Consider the following 20,927-nt stretch of genomic DNA (forward strand, 5'->3'; position numbering starts at 1 on the left):
TGCTGCCCTCAAATGACCTCTGACAGCAGCCCCTGCTCTCCCTTCAAATGGAAAACCCTCAGACAGACACACAAACAAAAAACCCCAAGTCTTCCCTTCGGTTGCTACCCGCAATGACGTTTCCCCCCCGGGTCCCGCCCCTCCGGGGGCTTGGGATTTTGGGATTGGCTGAGATGTTGTGCCAGCAAGGCCCCGATTGGGCGCCGCGGCTTGACTGACAGCGGGACGGCCGCCGCGCCCTCCTTCCCCCGGCCTCCCCCAGCCCTCCCCGGTGTGCGAGTGTGTGCGGTGTTATGCCGGACAAGAGGGAGGCGACCGCGGCGGCGGCGGCTCTGCTTATTGTCCCTCTCGGCGAGTGGATGTGAAGAAGTCGGGCTGCGGCGCGGCCGACAGAGGCGGCTTTTACAGCCGCAGCGACCCCGCTCCGGCTCTTCGAGCGGCGGCCTTCACGGAGCGTGAGGAAGGACAGGGCGCCTCCGCGTCCCCGCCACGTCCGGACGCCCGGGCTGCCGGCCGCGCTCGCCGCCCGCACTCAGGGCCTCGGTCGGCTGGCCGCGCCGCCCCCGGGCGGGCGAGGAGGCAGCGCAGCCGCCCAGTCGCCGCCGCCCTCCCCCGCTTCCTGCTCCTGCGCCTCTTCCTCAGCGGCTGCGCTAGGCCCGGGCGACGCAGCCGCGCGCCTCGAGTTTGAGGGCGGCGGGCGGCGCGGCCTCCTCGGCGGGCTCGGCCGGGCGTCTGCCCGGGTCTCGGCGATGGGGCGCGGGGGGCGGCGCCGCTAGGAGCACGGCGAGCGGAGCGGTCGGTGCGGAGCGGCGGGGCCGGGCGGCCCGCGGGAGGCGGAGCGGCGGCCGCGGCCTGGGGCCCGGGAGCGGAGGCGCGCGCCATGGCCAAGGTGGTCGGCGGAGGCGCGGGAGCCGGCGGCAACGGGGCGCTGACCTGGGTGGTGAGTGGCAGGCGGCGGGGCGGGGGTCTGGGCCGCGGCATTGTTCCCGGCCCGCGGCGGGGGGAGCTCGCCCGGCCGACGGGGGGCGGGGAGGGAAGGGAGAGGGAAATCCGGTCCCCTAAACGCGCGCCCCGTCGGGGTGTCCGCCAGCAGAACCCCAATCCCGCCCCTTTTCTTTCTTCTCTACCTCTTTGGCGGCTCGGGCTGCAGGAGCGTAATGTGCACTTGAAACTTTGGGGCGCAAACCATGAACATGACACGGGTCCCCGCCTCGTCTTTTTTCCTCTTTCCTAGTCTTACTAGGGCAGTCGGGCATGAGTTGATGGGTATGGCAGTAACGTGTGTGAGTCCGTGTGGGTCAGCACTTCCTCCAAATGTGTCTTAAAATCCCGGAGAGAGGTGTGCGTGCGTGTATGTGTTGTAAGTGCAACCATTTCTGGTGCTCTGATCTCTCAAAGAAGAATGGATTTGGTGGGGAATACGGCTGCGGCAGTTTACACTTCAATTCGAAGAGTCTCATTCGATTGAAAGCTCTTTCGGGATGGCTGTTTCACAGCAGTTAATATACCGTAGATCGTCCATCTGTCAGAGTGGGATTATTAAAAGAAGAGCTTACCTGCGTCAGCATCGCAGGAGACACGGTGTGGGGGCAGAATGGAGAGGGTTGGAGAGGTGACCGAGGTGTTTTGCCCTGGAGCGGCCTTTAGGATTTCAGCGCTCAATTCCTGCTGGGAAGTGGTAGAGAAGGGAAGACCTAGAGAGATCCGATTCCCACGGCGGATCGATAATTCACCCGCATTTCACTTGCTCAGCATAGAGTTCAGCCCAGGGTCATTTCCTACACACACGAAAAACGCCCAGTTCAGCCAACTGACTAGGTATCTAAGAGAAAAATAAAAAAGCGTTACGTTTTCTACGGACTTTCAATCGACCCCCTTCCCCCTTTCCAAAACACCCAAGGAAACTTTCGTATTCCCGTTTTTATCAAGTCCTTTTTCTCGTTGTTTGGGTGAGGTGTAGGTGAGTTGAGTAACGTTCTGCTGTATTGACAAGTATCCTTTGTGAAAAGCACGTTACTGATAACTGAAAAATATTTTAAACAATTATTTGCATGTCAAGATGCTTTGAGAAATAACTTGCCAGACTCTTACTGTTGGATCTCTGAATTTTGTATGTTACTTCAATAATGTAGTATGAATAGACTAGAGCCAGGAGAGAGAAAACGTCAGTTAATAAGTTTGCAGTCCATGTGAACATGGGACAGGGGAGGCATGCATAAATGCAAAAGAATAGTTTTTGTAAATTGATGATCTTTACCCTTGTTACTAAAATCAAACAACTTCTGAAAATGGAGTGAGCCAGATGGTTCTCATTCACTGGAAGTGTTGAGGCCTGATCAGTGTTTCCTCTGAGGACCTCTCGCTCTCTATGATGGCAAACATTTTGCTCCAAGATTGAGTTGGTTAGCTTTAACGTTTAATAGCAGTATTTTAGTTTACTCCTATTTAACTTTGTAGATAATTAAATGACAACTTTTTCTTTGAAGTTCAATAGGAAATTTTCGTTTCATTTGCATAAGAAATTTCATGAAACTTAAGAGTTCTCATTCAATATCAGAAAAATTCATTTGAAACTAAAATTGACTTATTGATTAAATATGTTTATTATAAAACTATTAAGGGAAATATAGTGAAATAAGGAGAAGTAAAAATCACTTAATCTTTTATTTATAAAATATCCTCTTGTTGAATTAGAGATTGATTAAAAAGTTACGTGAGCATCTTTATGTTCATAATATGCATCACTGACCATAGACCATAATATAGTTTTATGGGAGGTAGTATAGGGAGATTGTTATGAGCATGGACTTTGATGTCAGATTGATGTGGATTCAGATCCTGTCTCTAACACATATAGTCATTGGGACTTTGCACAAAAGGATCTGATCTTTCTTAAGTTGCTCCCTCATCTGTAAAATAAGGTTGCATTGATAATTAAATGAGATAATATATGTTGCACAGTGCTGGGCTTTATAAACGTTTATTTTTATTGGTGAAGTTCAAGAAATGCGCACTGAGAATAATAAAGTTGCTTTTACGTAAAATATTTTTTTGAGCCAGGTTGAAAGCAGATTATTCCTTTGTAAGAGTTCAGGGGTTTGTTGCAGAGGTCATCTGTTTCTGAAGAGGGTTAACTTTGCCTGCTTTATTGAAACTCATGTTATATTGCTACCTGGTTGTGGGTTACAGGAAGAAATAAAAATGGAGTTAATCCCTGGTATCGTTCTTTTTCTGGAGGCTGGGAGAGTAGTGCCATGGTTGCTGGTATTAACTTCTGTTGGGATGCATGCTACCATGTAGTGTTAATGTTATCACTGCACAGAAACTTACATTTCAGTATCTGAAACCACAAAGCAAAGTGGTTTAAGATTGACATTAACTTCTTTTAATAGTTTATTGGGTTTGTGTTTGATTTTCAATATCGTAAAGAGATTTTTTAAAACTTGAAAAGTGAAAGATGTAAGTATTATAGAACTATTTTGAGTTAAAATTGACAGAAGCTACGAAGGCTTCTCTGAAGCAAGCAGAATTTCTTGAATTAACTTTTAGTTTTGTAAAGCTTTGATTTGTAGACCCTAATAGTCTTTTGTTCAGTCAGCCTTTTATCATGTTTAAGTGGTTGCAAAAAAAAAATTGTGGAAATATTAGAATACGGTTATTCACTGTGTGAATATTGATCTTTTCCCAGTACTATAATTTGGTAGATTAAAACAATACTGTAATGGGAAATATTAAGCATATAACATCACGATGACCAGAATGATATAGGAGCTTCCCTCTGTCATCTACTGTCAACAGTTAGCAGCTCAAGGTCACCCACCTTTCCGAACCTCATTATTTTGAAGGAAAGCAGATCCAACAATTATACACTTCATGTGTAAATATTTCAGTACTTATCTCTAAAACGTAAGTCTCTTAAAAAATATAAAACTACAATTAACACTGTAGTTTTTTAAAAGTAAAATTCAATAAAAATATAAAGCATACAAGCCAAAAGACTGGATATTTCTAATTCAGGAAACATGACTATAAATTTAAATATTGCTTAAAGATTTGCATTAAGAACTTTGCTTTAGCGGCTCATTATTGCAAGTCTAAACTCCTCAACTAGACTTGCAAGCCAGTTCTTTGATAAATTATGTGCCAATTGAAATTTATTCCATATCATCCTCATAGTGAGATTTCTTCCTTCACTGTCTCCTGCACATCATGTTTCTTTTTGTCACTTTACGTGTTTATCTTCCATCAGGAATGCCTCTTTCTCTTCTCTTTACCAGTCTAAATCTTACTCTTCAGAGCTAGCTCAGAGTGTCACCAAACTTTTATCTTCCAGTTTATACTCATCTTTTTCTGATACCCTTACGGATCATAAAACAAAAATATCTTTCTTTTAAAAGTAACTTTCATGTGTGAAACTCCTGAAGTCAGAAACCATGTATTTTACTTGTTTGTATCCTTTATAGCTTTCAGCAAAGAGCTGGATGCATAATCCAACCTCAGTTATGGTTAACCAATTAGATAATTAACATACTGACTTACTGAAAAGTCTTATTTCTTTATTAGGACAAGTGGTTAGGTAGCAGTTCTTTAGATAGATTCTCAAGTAACTAACTGCAGTATTAGAAACAATTTTAATAAACTGTGCTAACTTTTCTGAATAGACGTGGGTATGTTCACCAGTAGTTTCAGATATGTTAAATACTTAGGTGGTAGCAACAGTTGCATTTTACTAAGTACCTTAAAAAAAAGCCTCTTTTGTATTTTTAAAAATCTTAATACAAATAGGACCCAGTTTTAAAGAAGTGAGATTGTATAATTATTCCCATTTGCAGAGAAGGAAACAGGGGCTTAGACATTAGGTAATAAAGTGTTAGGCACATGGCTAAGGCAGAGGTGGGATTTAAACCAGGCTTATGTTCTTAACCACCATTTACACATTCCTCCACCTTAAAACATTAAAAACCAAAACAATTTGTCTTTTATACCCTGATATCACAGGATTAAAAAAAAGCCTCCTGGTAAATACCTATGTATCTCTCTTTCTGCTAACCTTTCCTTTACTTTTACACAAAAAGCTAGGGAGTACACTTCCTTTTCAGGGTATATGTATCTTTAATAATATTATAAGTATAATGCTTTTTAAGAGTATGAGCTATGAAATCACATCACTTGGTTTCATAATTCAGCTTCTACAAGTACTAGCTCTGTTAGCTCAAATTCTCCAGACCTCAGTTTCCTTGCTGTAAAAAGGAAATCATTAGTAACACTGTCTACTTCATGAAACTTTTATGAAGATTGATTGAGAATATTCATATAATTCCCATAATGCTTTGCACATAGTAAGCTCTCAGTTGAATGTACACACGTCTTTCCCACTTCTTTTTTTTTAAATCCAGTGAGAAGTATTTTCACTTTTTTCATCTGAGAAAATTTTTTTATATTGCAAAATGATCACCACAATAAGTCTAGTTAACATTTATCACCATACATAGTTACATATTTTTTTCCTTGTGATGAGACCTTTTAAAATCTACTCTTAACAACTTTCAAATATACAATGCAGTATTGTTAACTGTAGTCACCTTGGTGTACATTACATCCCAAGACTTGCTTATTTTATAACTAGAAGTTTATACCTTTTGACCACCTTCACTTATTTTATGCCTCTGACACCTGCTCTGGCAACCACTAATCTGTTCTCTTTATCTGTGAGTTTGGTTGGTTTTGTTTTGTTTTAGATTCCATGTGTAAGTGAGATCATGTAGTATTTGTCTTTCTTTCTCTGACTTATTTCACTAAGCATAATGCCCTTTAGGTCTATTCGTGTTGTCCCAAATGTCAAGATTTCATTCTTTTTTTATGGCTGATTAATATTCCATTGTATATAAGTACCCCATTTTCTTTATCCACTCATTTATTGATGGACATTTATGTTGCTTCTTTGTCTTAGCTCTTATAAACAATACTGCAGTGAACATGGGGGTGCATATATCTTTTCAAATTAGTATTTTTATTTTCTTGGTATAAATACTAAGGAGTGGAATTGCTAGATCATATAATAATTCTATTTTTAATGTTTGAGGGGCTTCCATATTGTTTTAGATAGTGACTGCACCAATTTACAATTCCACCAGTGTACACAAGGGTTCCTTTTCTCTACATCTTTGCCAACACTTGTTATTTCTTGTCTTTTTGATAATAACCATTCTAACAGATGTGAGGTGATATCTCACTGTGTTTTTGCCTTTCATTTCCCTGAGGTTAATGATGTTGAGCACCTTTTCGTACACCTGTTAGCCATCGATATGTCTTTGGAAAAATATCAATTTGGATCCTCAGCCAATTTTTTTTCTTGAATTTTGTTGTGGAATGGTATTTTTATTTTTATTGAGGTATAGTCAGTTTACAATGTTGTGTCAGTTTCTGGTGTACAGCACAATGCTTCAGTCATACATGAATATACATATATTCATTTTCATATTCTTTTTCACCATAAGCTACTACAAGATATTGAATATATTTCCCTGTGCTATACAGTATAAACTTTTTTTTATCTATTTTATGTATACCAGTCAGTATCTGCAAATCTTGAACTCCCAGTTTATCCCTTCCCACCCTTCTCCTCTCTGGCAACCACAAGTCTGTATTCTATGTCTGTGAGTCTGTTTCTGTTTTATATATAGGTTCATTTGTCTTTATTTATATATTTAGATTCCACATATGAGTGATATCATATGGTATTTTTCTTTCTTTTTCTGGCTTACTTCACTTAGAATGACGTTCTCCAGGGCCTGGATGTTGCTGCAAATGGCATTATTTTATCATTTTTAATGGCTAAGTAGTATTCCATTATATAAGTATACCACAACTTCTTTACCCAGTCATCTGTCAATGGACATTTAAGTTGTTTCCATGTCTTGGCTATTGTAAATAGTGCTGCTATGAACATTGGGGTGCAGGTGTCTTTTTGAATTACGGTTCCCTCTGGATATATGCCCAGGAGTGGCATTGCTGGGTCATATGGTAAGTCTGTTTTCAGTCCTTTGAGGAATCTCCATACTGTTTTCCACAATGTTTGCAACAAACTCTCAGCCCATTTTTTAACTTTTTTTTTTTTGCTATTGAATTGTGTGAGTTCTTTATATGTTTCGAGTATTAATCCATTATCAGATACACGATTTACAAATATTTTCCCCCACTTGTAGATTACCTTTTAATTTTGTTGATGGTTTCCCTTTGCTGTGCAGAAGCTTTTTGATTAGATGTAGTCCCACTTGTTTATTTTTGCTTTTGATGTCAAGAAAAAAAAAGTTCATCACCGAGACTGATGTCAGGAAGTGTACTGCCTATGTTTTCTTCTAGGAGTTTTATGGTTTCAAGTCTCATGTTCAAGTCTTTAATCCATTTTGAATTAATTTTTGTGTGTAGTGTAGGATAAGGGTCCAATTCCGTCCTTTTGCATATGGGTGTCCAGTTTTCTCAACACCATTTATTAAGGAGATTGTCCTTTCCCCCTTCTATATTCTCGGATTCTTTGTTGTAAACTAATTGACCATATATACATGGATTTATTTCTGGGCTCTCTTTTCTGTTCCTTTGATCTGTGCATGTTTAAAAAAAAAAAAAAGTCAATGCCTTACCATTTTGATAATGATAGCTTTGTAATATAGTTGGAAATTTAGGATATGATGCCTCCAGCTCTGTTCTTCTTTCTCTGGAATGCTTTGGCAATTTGAAGTCTTTTGTAGTTTCATATAAATTTTAAGATTGTTCTATTTCTGTGGAAAATGTTGAATTTTGATCATTATTGCACTGAATCTGCAGATTGCTTTGGAGTGTATGGACATATTAACAATATTAATTCTTCTAATCCATGCACATGGGTAACTTTCCACTTATTTTTGTTTTCAATTTCTTAAGTCAGTGTCTTATAGTTTTCAGTGTACAGTTCTGTTACCTTTTCGGTTAAATTTATTCCTAGATAATTTAATTTTTGTTGTTGTTGCAATTGCAAGTGGGATTGTTTCCTTAATGTTTTTTTCCTGATAGTTTGTTGTTAGTTTACAGAAACATAACAAATTTTTGTATGTTGATTTTGTATCCTGCAACTTTATTAAAATTTTAATTAGTTCTAATAGTTTTTTGGTGGAATCTTTAGGATTTTCTCTATATAATATCATTTCCTCTGCAATTAGTGACATTTTAATTTTTTTCTTTCTGATTTGGATGTCTTTTAGAGAAAATCTATATTTTCTTTTTGTGGTGAACATTTAAGTATTTCTTATGATATTAAGTATCCCTCATCTTCTAACTCTCTCCTTGTGCCTTGATTTGGAAGGGCATTTCTGGAGGTGAATTGGTGGGTGACACATTGTTGATTTTTGTTTTCATTGATGATAAGTAGATAACATGGCCCTCTCCATAGTCATATAGGTGAAATATGGCTAAAATGAATATCAAAGCATGGCAGCCTTGAGGGAGAAAAGAAGAGGAGATAGTATAAAGGATAATATGAAGTCTGAGGGAATCATTTATAGAAGATAAGAGAAGGGGCTTCTTGCTGAGCTTTTGCTACTTCCACCCTTGCCAGCTTGGTGATGGTGAGATTTCTGTGCCTGTTGTGTGACTGAGTAGCTCAGTTCCTTTTTTGCACCAACTGGCAAACCATCTCCTTTCCCCTCTTCAGAAGCAGTTTCATTCTTCCACAGGAAAATAGAAACTGTGGGTGATTGCCCCAAATTGCTGTATCTCAATTTCTGGTGTACAGCACAATGTGTGTCAATTGAATGGAAGAATGGAAGAATCTTTCTTTTTACAGAATGATCTTGGTACATCTTATTTCTGAAATTAGGAGTTAACGTGTTTCTTTTTCTTCTGGTTGTTGAAGTATTCTTGATAAAGATTGAGTCTTCAATAAGTATTAAGCTTGCATTAGGAGTTAGCATTATTGCAAAGGTGCTATAAAATAGACTAGTATTTTAAAATAGATTTTATGTGTTTTTATATTTTTGATACAATTTAAAAATTCTCAATAATGCATTGTTTAATATCGCAGCCAGCTTTTGAACTTTAGAAAAAATCAATTATGGCACTGTTATATGTGTAAATCACAAATAATACAATTAAAACAACTTTTATGTATGTGGAGGATATTTTTAAATATGGGTTTATTTTGCATTTTCATGTTTTCTGTGGGAACGAAAATGTTGCCCTGAATGCTTAGATTCCATTGTAACTGGGTGCTGGAGTTATTTATTACTATAAATAATTTGGTGATTTGTCCGTACAAGCAAAGACAGTAAAATAAATTACAAATAAACTTAACTCATAAATTTTCCATTTTATCAAACCTTAATGAAAATTTATTCAGAATGTTCTTGGTAATTGATTATTTTTAAGGGCATACTATTAATTTTTATTCAACATGTAATAGTGCAATTATTATAGTACAAGGCATTTTATTGCTATGAATGTATAAGATAAGAAGTTAAATCATTTTTAAATAAAAAAACCTCTTGTTTTCAACATTTAAAATGAGCATAATTTTCTTAGCCTGTAGATATCAATTATATATCACTCTCCTTTATCATCTGGAATTGAGTGATTTTTATAAACATCTAGATATGAGTTTGCTGGGCTGTTTTTGTTGAGGCTAATTTCTTGATTTCTATTGAAATATTATCAGCAACAATGTTTTAACTGAATTTCTACTCAGAGTGACTTTTTAAAAATATTTTTTTCTGATATTTTCAAATTTTTGTTTAAATTGAAGTATAGTCAGTTTACAGTGTTGTCAATTTCTGGTGTACAGCAGACTTTTTTTTTCTTTGAAAGAGCTAGAGATAGTGATATTTATATCTGCAGAGAAGGTAATCAATGAATTTTTCTCATTTAACTTCTCTGTTTTCAGGCCAAGGGTTTTTGTATTCACACCTGTTCTGGGGTGGGGTCATCCCATTGCATGGGGAGGGGGAGGAAGTTGCCCCATCTCCCCTTACTGTCAGATTTTGATCTTTAGTGGTCTGGACAGTATTCAGTGGGCAACTTAACCGCTAATAAACAGGAGCTGCAAGAGACCATTAAATCCAGGCTTCTGTCAGAAAAGCTGACAGACCTCTTGGGAGAGAGCCTCCTGTGTTTGCTGCCCGTGAGTCAGTGAGCAGTGCAGACTGCTGCTAGTTGAGAGTAGAAAGGTAAGAGACAAACCTGGCCATAGTGTTGATTTCTGCTTTGTGCGCTGCCAAGACTGCCCGGCTTGTTTGGTTTGGTTTCACTTACCTTTTTGCCTAGATTTTAGTGAGAAAGTTAGGACTGCAGAAATAAAAAGTAGATACAAACAGTGCCCCTAGAAAGAAGACACTTTTTATTTTAGCTTAATTATGTTTTCACGTATGTAGGTTAGTAAACTTATAAAATACTTTAGTATATATTCATTGTAGAAAATGTCTATTAGAAAAGAAAATGAAAATGACCCAGGTTTCTACTTCTTATAAATAACCTTTTTGATATTCTGTTGGATATATTTCATATTTTTTCCTAGGCATGTATATGTTGTGTATAATTTTTTTCTGGTGAAAATGGGCTCATTTTTTATATTCTTTTTGTAACTTTTGTTCACTAAAGAGTATAGTTTTAATAAGCTACTAATTTTAAAATGCTTGATTATATATAATTTTATATAAAAGTTTAGAAATAGAAGTTTATAATTAACACAGGTATTTTTGATATATGTAATTGAAAATATTTACTCAATGAAATATCCAGGTTTAAAGGTTTATGTGAAGTTTTAGGAATTATTTAATATAATTGAGAGTTAATTTGAAGTATCTATAGATCATCTATTTTATTATGATATTCTATAAATAATGCATATTCCTTAATGCTTTGCTTGACTTGAAATAGAATGATACTGCTGTTTTTTCTTTCCTCAACACTTGTCATACGACATTTAGGAAAAAATATTTTGGCATCAAATGTTTTAAGTATACTGTCACACTTATTTTCTAATATATTATTCCTAGAGAAAATTACAAATAGTAATCTGACAAAGCTGAAGACATTTTACATATTCTCTGATTTTTGAGACATTATCCTAGCAAGAATAACAACTTTTGAACTTTAGACATGGTAGGGGCAGGCCAAACATTCCTTACACTCATATTCTCATATACCCATTTGGAGACTGGTTGTAAGGGGATATGAAGAAAGTTTTTAATTCTTGAAAAAAGTATTGAGGAAGGGCTTTACCCCTGTTTTCCATACCGGTGTGCTATTTTAGCTCAGTGTTAATCAGGGCCAAAAGTAGAAGCCTAAATTAGGTAGACATGAGCCTCTATTTGAGTCGAATCTGAAAAATATTTTCTTTGTGGTGAGATTTGTTTTGGAGGAGTAGCCTGGGATAGGAAGGCCTTTACCTGCATGGTTGTTACAAGTTCCTGACCTTTATGCCAAAATTGCAAACGGTTCTAAGTTAATGGTAAGAAGTTAATGTTACCTACCTTTGAATGCATGCATTTATCATCTCTTAAGCACTTTCTTAAAGATTGTGGTCTTAGCCATTATGATCTTTGTTCTAACTATTCTGAGGATGCATTTAAAAAAAAACAGTTATGTTTTTATTGGTATATTTGTTTCTATAAACTAATCAGTTATCTCATCATGAAAAGCAAGGAACATGATTAGGAATTTGGAGACTGTCTGGCATTTAAAAAACATAGTTTCTCTTTTTGGCCAGCTACTTCATCGTCTAACTCTTGACAGAAATAGAATATGAAGATTTTATGAAACAATTATTTTCTTGTGTCCAAAGCTACTTTTGGCTCTGAGCAGTGTTAATGGATAACCTTATAAATGAAAGAATGTATAAGAAAATCTCTTTAATTTTATGTAAAATTTATATCATTGGAAGATTATAATTGATGTTTGAATTTCCATAGACAAAAGGTAAAATTCTTGTCCTGGTTTAGACTACTCAGAGATTATGTTTTGATTTTTGAACGTAAATTTGACATATCTTTAAAAACAATAACTTTGAAGGTGGTGGTATGGCTATGTTTAGGTCTTTAATTGAAGTGGTATATTGCTTATTCAAATGCACAAAACCTTTCTGTCTCTTATTATCTTCTCATTGTTTCATTTCTACTACAACTCAGGGACCTATGGAGATATCTCATTGTGTCTTATATTTGAGTAATTTTTTGACTCTGAAAACAGGCCATCATAATAACTTTCTTTTAGTGAGATGTCTTACTTCTCAGCATTAGGGAATTCCAGAAGGAGAGAGATGTGTTCTCTGCTGCTATTAGGAAAAAGGGAAATCTCCAGACGTTGGGAATTTGCATTTGGGATCCTTGTCTACTGTAGGAATTAGAATTAGAATCGCCCAGTTTTGCCTCCTTGGAACTGGCAGAGAAACTGGAATCATAGGGTGCCTCAGTAAGGGGCACCAGGTGCTGATATGTAAGGAATTATTGACATGACCTACAGATGTGTGAAACTTGAGATTTCATAAAACCATGCTTTGTATTCTCGGTCATATCAGTATATACTAGCCACATAGGTGACTATTTTGTGTAGGTTATTTTTGCCCACCCTTTACTATAGTCTTCAGTAGCTTAATGGCAGGGACCTTACATCTGGAAGCTTTTGGGACCCCTTGAGCCAGCCAGGTTCAGTCATTGTAAACCTATAACCTAATCAGACCTCACATTCCTTGGAAAGTTTTGAGGACTGTAAAAAATTAACCTGATATGTTACAGAATTGGGAAGTATTTCTATTTCTAGATTGAGTAGTTGTAGGCCGTTCTCGCTATTCTGGTGACTATATACCTACTTTTTGGATTCAGTCAAAACTGCAGTTTCACACTATATTATAAAAAGAACTAGACTGTTAGTAGACAGATCTGTGTTCTCTTTAGGACTTAAAAATCAATGAGCCTGAAAGATAATTTTGTTGTTAAAGATAAAATCTATGTCATGTGTCCATATACATTTTAGTTTACCCCTTGGTAGGTTATTTAAATTTGATTTTTTGGTTAATTTTAGACTCTTTTTGATCAGAACAATGCTGCAAAAAGAGAAGAGTCAGAAATTGCAAACAAAAATGATCCTTCGAAGAAGTTGTCTGTCGAGAGAGTGTATCAGAAAAAGACACAACTTGAACACATTCTCCTTCGACCTGATACATACATTGGATCTGTGGAGCCACTGACACAGGTAATTATTATATTTTATTGAAATTAGGGGATGTCTCTCTATATCTGCTTTTTAAAAATTTTTGTAATTATGTGCTTTGTGAGTACATAATTTCATGTCTCTGATAATAAGCAAAATAGGGGAAGAGAAATCTAAGAGGTAGAAATGTTTTCATTTCCTGCTAGAGATTTAAAAAATTAGGAGAAAAAAACTATCAGAAACACATAGAGTATAGAGAAGAAGTATACAGTAAAATGGTGCTATATGAACTTTTTAAAAGTTCTTAAGTTCATGCTGTGGTTTACTTTAAATTCTAGAATTTATATATACACATTAATGATTTTGTTTAATGCTTACTGTGGACTTGGCTAGCACACATTATCTTATTTGATTTTACCAATTTGGAAACTAGGTACTGGTATCTCCATTTTATAAATGAAAGCACTGAAGTTTAAATAAATTTCAGTAACTTGCTCAGGTCTCTCAACTAGTGAGAGCTGAGATTCAAAGCTAGGTGTCTTTGACTCCAGAGGCATGGTGTGTTCATATTATTTTGCTCTGTGCTACTTATAGTATAGAGAAGTATAATGTATGAAGTAAACATGTAAATATATGGGTTTTTTTTTTTCTATTTGGTTTAAATAGCATTTCTCACAATTTTTGGTGCCTTATATTAAAACTGACTTTATTTGTGTATGAGTAAGAATACAGATTAGGTACAAAATGAACAAGTTCTCAATTTTGAGGCTATTTAAATTGAATATGAATACAGTGAGGTTGACTGTAACTGAAGTAGAATGTTTTTCTACTTTGAAGGTCTAAGTAATTACAGAGCAAATGACAAAGGTAGATTTATGCCTTGTGAAGTTGATGGTAAACACTGTTTTACTTCATCAGTTCTTTTGAATTTTTCTTTCGATGCAGCTAATGTGGGTGTATGATGAAGATGTAGGAATGAACTGCAGAGAAGTTACCTTTGTGCCAGGTTTATACAAGATCTTTGATGAAATTTTAGGTGAGTACTTGCTTAAGATTTAATGCATCTGTTTTTAGTGGTATCATTGTAATGTCCATATACATATAAAGCCAGATTTGTTAATTTAAAAGGATGTCTCTGGCTTTTATGCTGAATATGAATGTTCCATTCAGAAAATTTATATCACCTGCGGTAACAGTTTTGTATCTCTGTGCATCATATCTTTGTGTCTCAGTTTGTTTGTCTATAAAATGTGTTGTATTTGATCAATAATTCCAAGGTTAGTCTGTGGTCCTGTATGTGCAGTCATCTGGGGGTTGCTTGCATCCCAGGCATCTGGGAGGGCGTGTTAAAATAGAGATCAGTTAGTTTGAGGTGAGACATATAAAACTTGTGTTTTTCACCAACAAATCTGGTGTTTCTGTTGGGCAACCAGGTTTAACAACCATTATTCTAAATATCTCTGGCCTTTCCAAGTCATATGATTAATTAAATCACAGCGAAGTGTGGATGCCTAATTGACTCCTAGGGAATGCTTGCACCTTGGAAATGTTTTTAGCCAAGAATTCTCTGTAGAGACCTCATCAGAACCACTTGAGGTTTCCTAGATGGCAGGGTTGTATGGATCTTCAGAGCTAACTTCAGTCTTTGGGAAATGATAGACGAGTAAAACTTCTTACTTATGTTTTATACTTTTCACTCTTGCCTCCCAGCTACCTACCAGTTTTAATTTTAGGTTACACAGTGTTTATCAGGAATATATTCCTTCTGTGCTTGAAGATCAATTTGACAGCTAGCTTGCATTCAGGTTTTACTAAAGCAGGAGTTAATATATGCAAATATATTATCATCAGTTATAGTTCATAGGAGTTAAAATTTTGACTTCCAAGGGTGCTAAAGACTGCCTTTATAATTCAAAAATAACTGGTTGCAGCTCAGTCTGTCTATAAAATCACTAGTTTATTGAAAGAGATCAAGAGAAAATAGTTATTACCAAAATAAAATGTAATTAAACCCAATTTTTTACTTTTAGACCTGGATAGGGGATTGTAAACTAAAGATGTTTGGTTTTTTTTTTTTTTAATTTGTTTTTATATATCACAAAATCACCCCCCCCACCTTGTTTTGTGGTAGAAGACATAACAGTAATTTGGTGTGACATAAAATTTAAAAATACTGTTTGGAAAATAAGGTTTTGCATTAGAAGTTAGCAGTGGTTATTTTGACTATTACTGTATGTAGACGTTTACATTAAGGAGTGATGCACATGCAGCTGTGTCCATATATGTTTATTGTAGCTTTTTATATATTTTATTACTCATCAAAATATTTAATTTTGTAGTTAATGCAGCTGACAATAAGCAAAGGGATAAGAACATGACCTGTATTAAAGTTTCTATTGATCCGTAAGTATATTTCAAGTTTAATTTTTTTGTGCTAAGTTGTCTTGTTCAGATAGTTCCCAACTTACGAATATTCCTGAAATGAATAATGCCTGCAGTTAGTACCCTTTGGTTTCCTGTAGCTTGAGACCTTGTTATTTTTGCCACTTTTAACCAGAATGCTATATACTTGTATAGTTTCCTCTGTCATTCATGAACTTTTTCTCCAACATACTTCCTTATGGGAGCACTTAGAGACCATTTTCCTCCCTCTTTGATGCTTTGGGTGTTGTTTCAGCTGCTAGAATAGCCACTCGATCTTTTCTTTCTTACTTTTGCTTTGGTACTCAAGGCTAAGGGCTGTTGCTAGTACTATTCCAGTTACGTTATGGGTTAAATTAATTTTTTCTTGACCAGTATTTGGACTTTTCCATAATTTATAACACCATTTGTAAATTGAGAACTGCTGATTTTATAGAATGTATACCAGGTGTTCAGCTAATCACTATGATGATTTTTTGGAGGACTGAGGGGGACTGAAAATAATAGTTTTAAGTTAGAAATACAGGTGTTAACATTTACCCTGTTTCACCGGTATGCCTTTTGTAAGGTATTACTTATCCTTCGTAAGATATTCGCTCGAAATTTAGCGTGATCTAAAATTTTTTCTTTAACATGAAAATTTAATAATTCAGTTATATTAATAATAATCTAATTTCAGAGGGCTTGGTTAAGATTAATGGCATAATAAAAACATGATTTATATTTGGTTACACCATGAAGTTGACTGCATTTTATATGAAAATATTACCACATAACTATACTGTTGAAGTTCTTGGTTTTTCTTTTTCTTCCTTTTTTTTCTTATTTATTTTTCACTTTCATCATTTTTATAATGAGTACATTTTTGAGAATTTATATCGTAAGATGCACAGGATACTTGTAAGTTATAGCTTATGCAGACATTTAAGATAGTTTTAAGGAAATTTTAACTGTTAAGATTTCTTTTTTTCCATGTTTAGGAAATGGTCAATTTAAAATGATACTATGTTTTAGGAGAGGTAGTAAGGAGTAATAGATGTTGAATGTTTGATATCTTTAAGCTTTTTAAAAATCAGAGCTGAAACATTTTGATTGAAAACTAAGGAAGAGGGCCTTTTCTTAAATACATTATTGATGAACATGGTTACAGTTAATTTGGTTCTTATTTGTTTTGGCCACATTGATCTCTCAATATGGACTTAAAAAACAGCTTACATAGAATTCCATCATAGCAAAGTAATCAAGAACGGCTCCTGGTGGCATGTTTTACCTTTAAGTTTATTACAGGTTCTGGACAAAGTAATTGTATGTAGCTAGTGCCTTTATTGCTGTCTTTCAATTCCCTTTTCATTCAACACACATTTTAGTGTGAACGTAAGAGTGACATAATTAAATTTATTTGGTTCTTAATGGCAATCAGATATCAGTGCTTTTTTCTTATTTATCTCTACGTCATTTTCACTGCTTCTGCTAGAAAGTTCTTTTATTTCAAAACAAAACAAAAATTCAGATGACTACTACAAGGAAGAAAGGGTGAAGATAGTATATTTTTCACCTCTCCTTTCCTGTTTTACCTTTTTTGTTTACAAATTATTGATGAGAGACTATTGAGTATTTCTCCTTTTAACTGAAATATATATTTTATACACACACAGATATATATATTTAAAGTTGGCAGTAGATAAAAATTTTGGGAGATGTTGCTGATCCTTATATTTCATTATTTATTTATATTTTATTTCTGAATTTTATCAACATTTTGTCCTTTGTGAATTTTCTCCCATAAAGTCATTCTTTATATTTTTCCTTTATTACATATATACAGAATTAATGCTATTTTTATTAAGATAGTTTTATTTCAGAGATGTAATTTTTGCTTAAATTAGATTTCTAACTTAAGAGGTCATTTTAAGACAGAATTCGGATGGGGAAAAGTACTACTAGGCTGTTAACCCATTTTTCTCTGCTGTCCATTTTTTATATTCTTTGAGTTTCGTTCTTTTTAACATTTTTGTACCGGAGATTTAATTTTCTTTGTGCATGTGTGTATGTGAACTTTTTGTCTGAAAGGGAGGTTAAATTTTGATAGTGGGTTAAGTGTGGAGTATATACAGCATAGCTTAGCTCTTACTCTTTCTCTTTCAATAGTACACTATGATGTGGAGATAAAATTTAAGTAAGCAGCCATGGTTGTAAAAGACTAGCAAGGAATAGTCTAGCAAGCAATGCTATGCAAAATTTGGACATCAGTTCTAGAAAGTTAGAGAATTTGAAGCAACTTCTTACAGGGGAGCTTAACACCCACAACGGTTAGTATTGAAACAACTTATTTGCCGGCATCTATTTGATTAAAAACAAACAAATGTTGAAAGCACATCAACCAGAGTTCTAACTATTCCTCTAGTTTAAGTATTCTTGGGTTGAAACTTCTAAAGCTGTAGCTTAAAAAAAATAATATACACTAATACTGAAATATATATACATATAGGTATACATTAAAAAAAATGGGCTTCTATATACTATTTTGTGTCTTGCTATTTTTATTTGACATACTGTGGACAGTCTTCCTTATTAACTTGTGTAGATCTACTTAGTTCTTTTTAACTGTACCTAGGTATTTTATTATGTCAACATGTCATAATTTATTTAACCTCTTTCCAGTTGATGAATGTTGGATATTTAGATTGTTTTCCAGGTTTCTTTTTAGCTTTAATTATTTTGAAACTTTATTTGTAGTTTATTCAACACATCATTCTTTTTCTGAATATTTCTCTGAAAATTATTGTTAGAGCCAAAAAAAAAAAAGGTTTCAAAAGAATTCTGAATCATTGTTTAGAGATTACAGAAATAAGTACCAGATCTAGGAAGTGAAAGATTGAAATTTTGTAATAGAGGTGACCTTGAATAGAAAGTTTCAGTTTCATACTGATAAAGGCGTATAGAATGTAGGCGATATTAAGACTTTTTCTTTTTTGGTACTGTGATGATAATGAATTTACAAAATACCTTATTTTGATTATAGTACCACATGTGTTAAATAGGATAAAAATTTTTTAAGAGTTTTTTCATGAATGTATTGATTTTTGTGTCTTTCTGAGATGTTTAAGATCTGTAATTTTCCATTCATTATTTTTCTTTATTTCCTTCAGAGTTCTTCCCTATTAGTTTTAAGCTCCATGATGTTTCCTGTAAAAAAAAAATAAGTACTTAATAAATTATAGATTTTAAGCCTAAGCTAGCTATTTGGAAGTCTAAAAAAGTAGTCTAATACACAGTCCTTGTTTCTAAGACTCACTGTTTTTACCTCTGGTGATAGGATACACAAGGCGAAGTACAACAGCTAATTTGAAACTGTTAACATAAATATTTAGCTATGTATTCTGTAGAGAATATTTATCCACAAGTGAGATAAGCTAATTATATCCTGAGGTCACTAGTAAATAATTTAGTTTTTTTTTTTTTTTTGCAAGTCTTAGTATAAGGAGGGTTGGGAAACATTGGTAAAAGGCTTATGAGAGAACTGAAGTCATACATTGATCTTTGAATTTGGGTAGACAAAGAGAGGAAAAACATATTATAAGCAAGGGAAAGGCCAGTAAACGAAGAAATGGAGGAGTTGGGAATGAACATGGACAAGTAATAAAACTGACCTGAAGAAGAATAGGATGCATGTTGCAGAATAGTGGCAGTTAAATTTGACTACAAGTAGGGATGTGGATAACAGGCCTTGAGCTTGCAGTAGAAGACTGTTAAACTTCATTTTATAGAAAACATGGAGCAACTGCTATGTACTGGAGCAAGAATTAGTGTTATGAAAGATGTGGTTAAGTCCATTGTAATGCAGAATATATTTGAGAGGAGTGACTAGCTCTTTGGCTATCTCTGTTGCAGTGATCAGTATTTAAGGTGATACTAATCTAGGCTCATATACTGGCATTTGGAATGAAGGGAGGTCAGATACTGATGAAATGAATCTAATAGGAGAAACTAATGTCTTCGTGACTAAATGACTCTAGAGAATGATCAGGAGATAGGAATAAAAATGATACCAAAATATGAGCCTTTCCAATTTGGAGAGTTGAACCTGTTGTAGAGTGAGGGAAAGAATAGTTGGTTTGCTGATTTGGGGAAAGACAATGATGTGTTAAAAGATATTTTTTAGTTTCTTTTAAAAAACTTTTTTGATTTAATTAATTAATTTTCTTCTGGATCTTTCATTTTCATTTTGGCCTTTATGACGTTCTTTTTACTTGTAATAACTGCTCCTAGTATATCTAGAGAGATTAAGCCCGTGTATGTGTGAGTGAAACACTGTGTCCAAGAATAACTGTGAATCAGATTGGCAAATGGTAGCATTTTGAGCCAGTTCTCAGTGTTGGCTATGAAACTGTGTTTCTTTGCATATTTGGCTCTTTAGTGGGTAAAGGCATCATGAATGGTATATGCTATGTAAAACAATAGGGTAGGCAAAATTTTCCATCAGGACCACTGCCTGTATCAGCTACAGGAACATCAACTCCATTCCATGGAGGGCTAAAATGGATGGTTTTGTCATTAAAAGACCTAAAATATGTAATACTTACATAGACCATTAAAAGTTAGTTTAGAACAATGATTGCCACAATAGAAACAATCTTCTAACATTTAGGCGGAGAATGGAATACATTTCAGGCTGTTTTTCCTTTTCTGTCTGTACTGCTCAGCAGTCAGATAGGAAATGAAAATGGCCATGGCCACCCACCCTGCAGAGCTTGTGGTTTACAGGTGCTTGACTGGCAGAATGAAGCAGGAGCATCATGGCTAATATGTATGAAAAGAAAATGGGATCAATAGCCAACTTCTTATAAATGCCTCACTGCTTTTTCTATTGAGAAGAGTTTCTTTTCCTGAGAAATTTTGCAGTATTGCTTGCAGATCTTAGTGATCCTAATCTGAGTTACGACTCAGGGATAGAAATGTGTGTCCTCAGCAAAGTACTTTATTGGTGATGAGTGAGTATCTTCCAATTGGTAAAGGCTGGCATTTTGCTTATAATCACTTATTCTGGATTACTTTACTTTTGATGGGAATTACTTGATACATCTTTAAACTATTTTAAGCTCTAAACTCTGCTCATTTATTTACAGTGAATCTAACATTATAAGCATTTGGAATAATGGGAAAGGCATTCCAGTTGTAGAACACAAAGTAGAGAAAGTTTATGTTCCTGCATTAATTTTTGGACAGCTTTTAACATCCAGTAACTATGATGATGATGAGAAAAAAGTAACAGGTAAAGTCTAAGTGGCTGATCAGAATTTTTATTGAAAAATATTGCTCTCTTAACATAAAAT

The 20,927-nt window shown here is 35.4% G+C and overlaps 1 protein-coding gene across 2 annotated transcripts in view; it reads left to right on the forward strand.

Annotated features, from left to right (window-relative positions):
• The first annotated feature begins 258 nt into the window (after positions 1 to 258).
• Positions 259 to 20,927, forward strand: part of TOP2B (DNA topoisomerase II beta) — a 57,880-nt gene continuing 37,211 nt past the window's right edge. The window contains exons 1-5 of one of the 2 annotated variants that reach the window (XM_074371361.1): positions 259 to 940; positions 13,045 to 13,215; positions 14,119 to 14,209; positions 15,513 to 15,576; positions 20,721 to 20,866. In XM_074371361.1, coding sequence (XP_074227462.1) covers positions 881 to 940; positions 13,045 to 13,215; positions 14,119 to 14,209; positions 15,513 to 15,576; positions 20,721 to 20,866 — 532 coding nt within the window. In that variant the 5' untranslated portion in view covers positions 259 to 880. The remainder of the gene's footprint in view (positions 941 to 13,044; positions 13,216 to 14,118; positions 14,210 to 15,512; positions 15,577 to 20,720; positions 20,867 to 20,927) is intronic. The other variant, XM_074371370.1, reaches the window with a different exon arrangement.

This window comes from Camelus bactrianus, chromosome 1 (assembly GCF_048773025.1).
Source record: "Camelus bactrianus isolate YW-2024 breed Bactrian camel chromosome 1, ASM4877302v1, whole genome shotgun sequence".
Lineage (NCBI taxonomy): Eukaryota > Metazoa > Chordata > Mammalia > Artiodactyla > Camelidae > Camelus > Camelus bactrianus.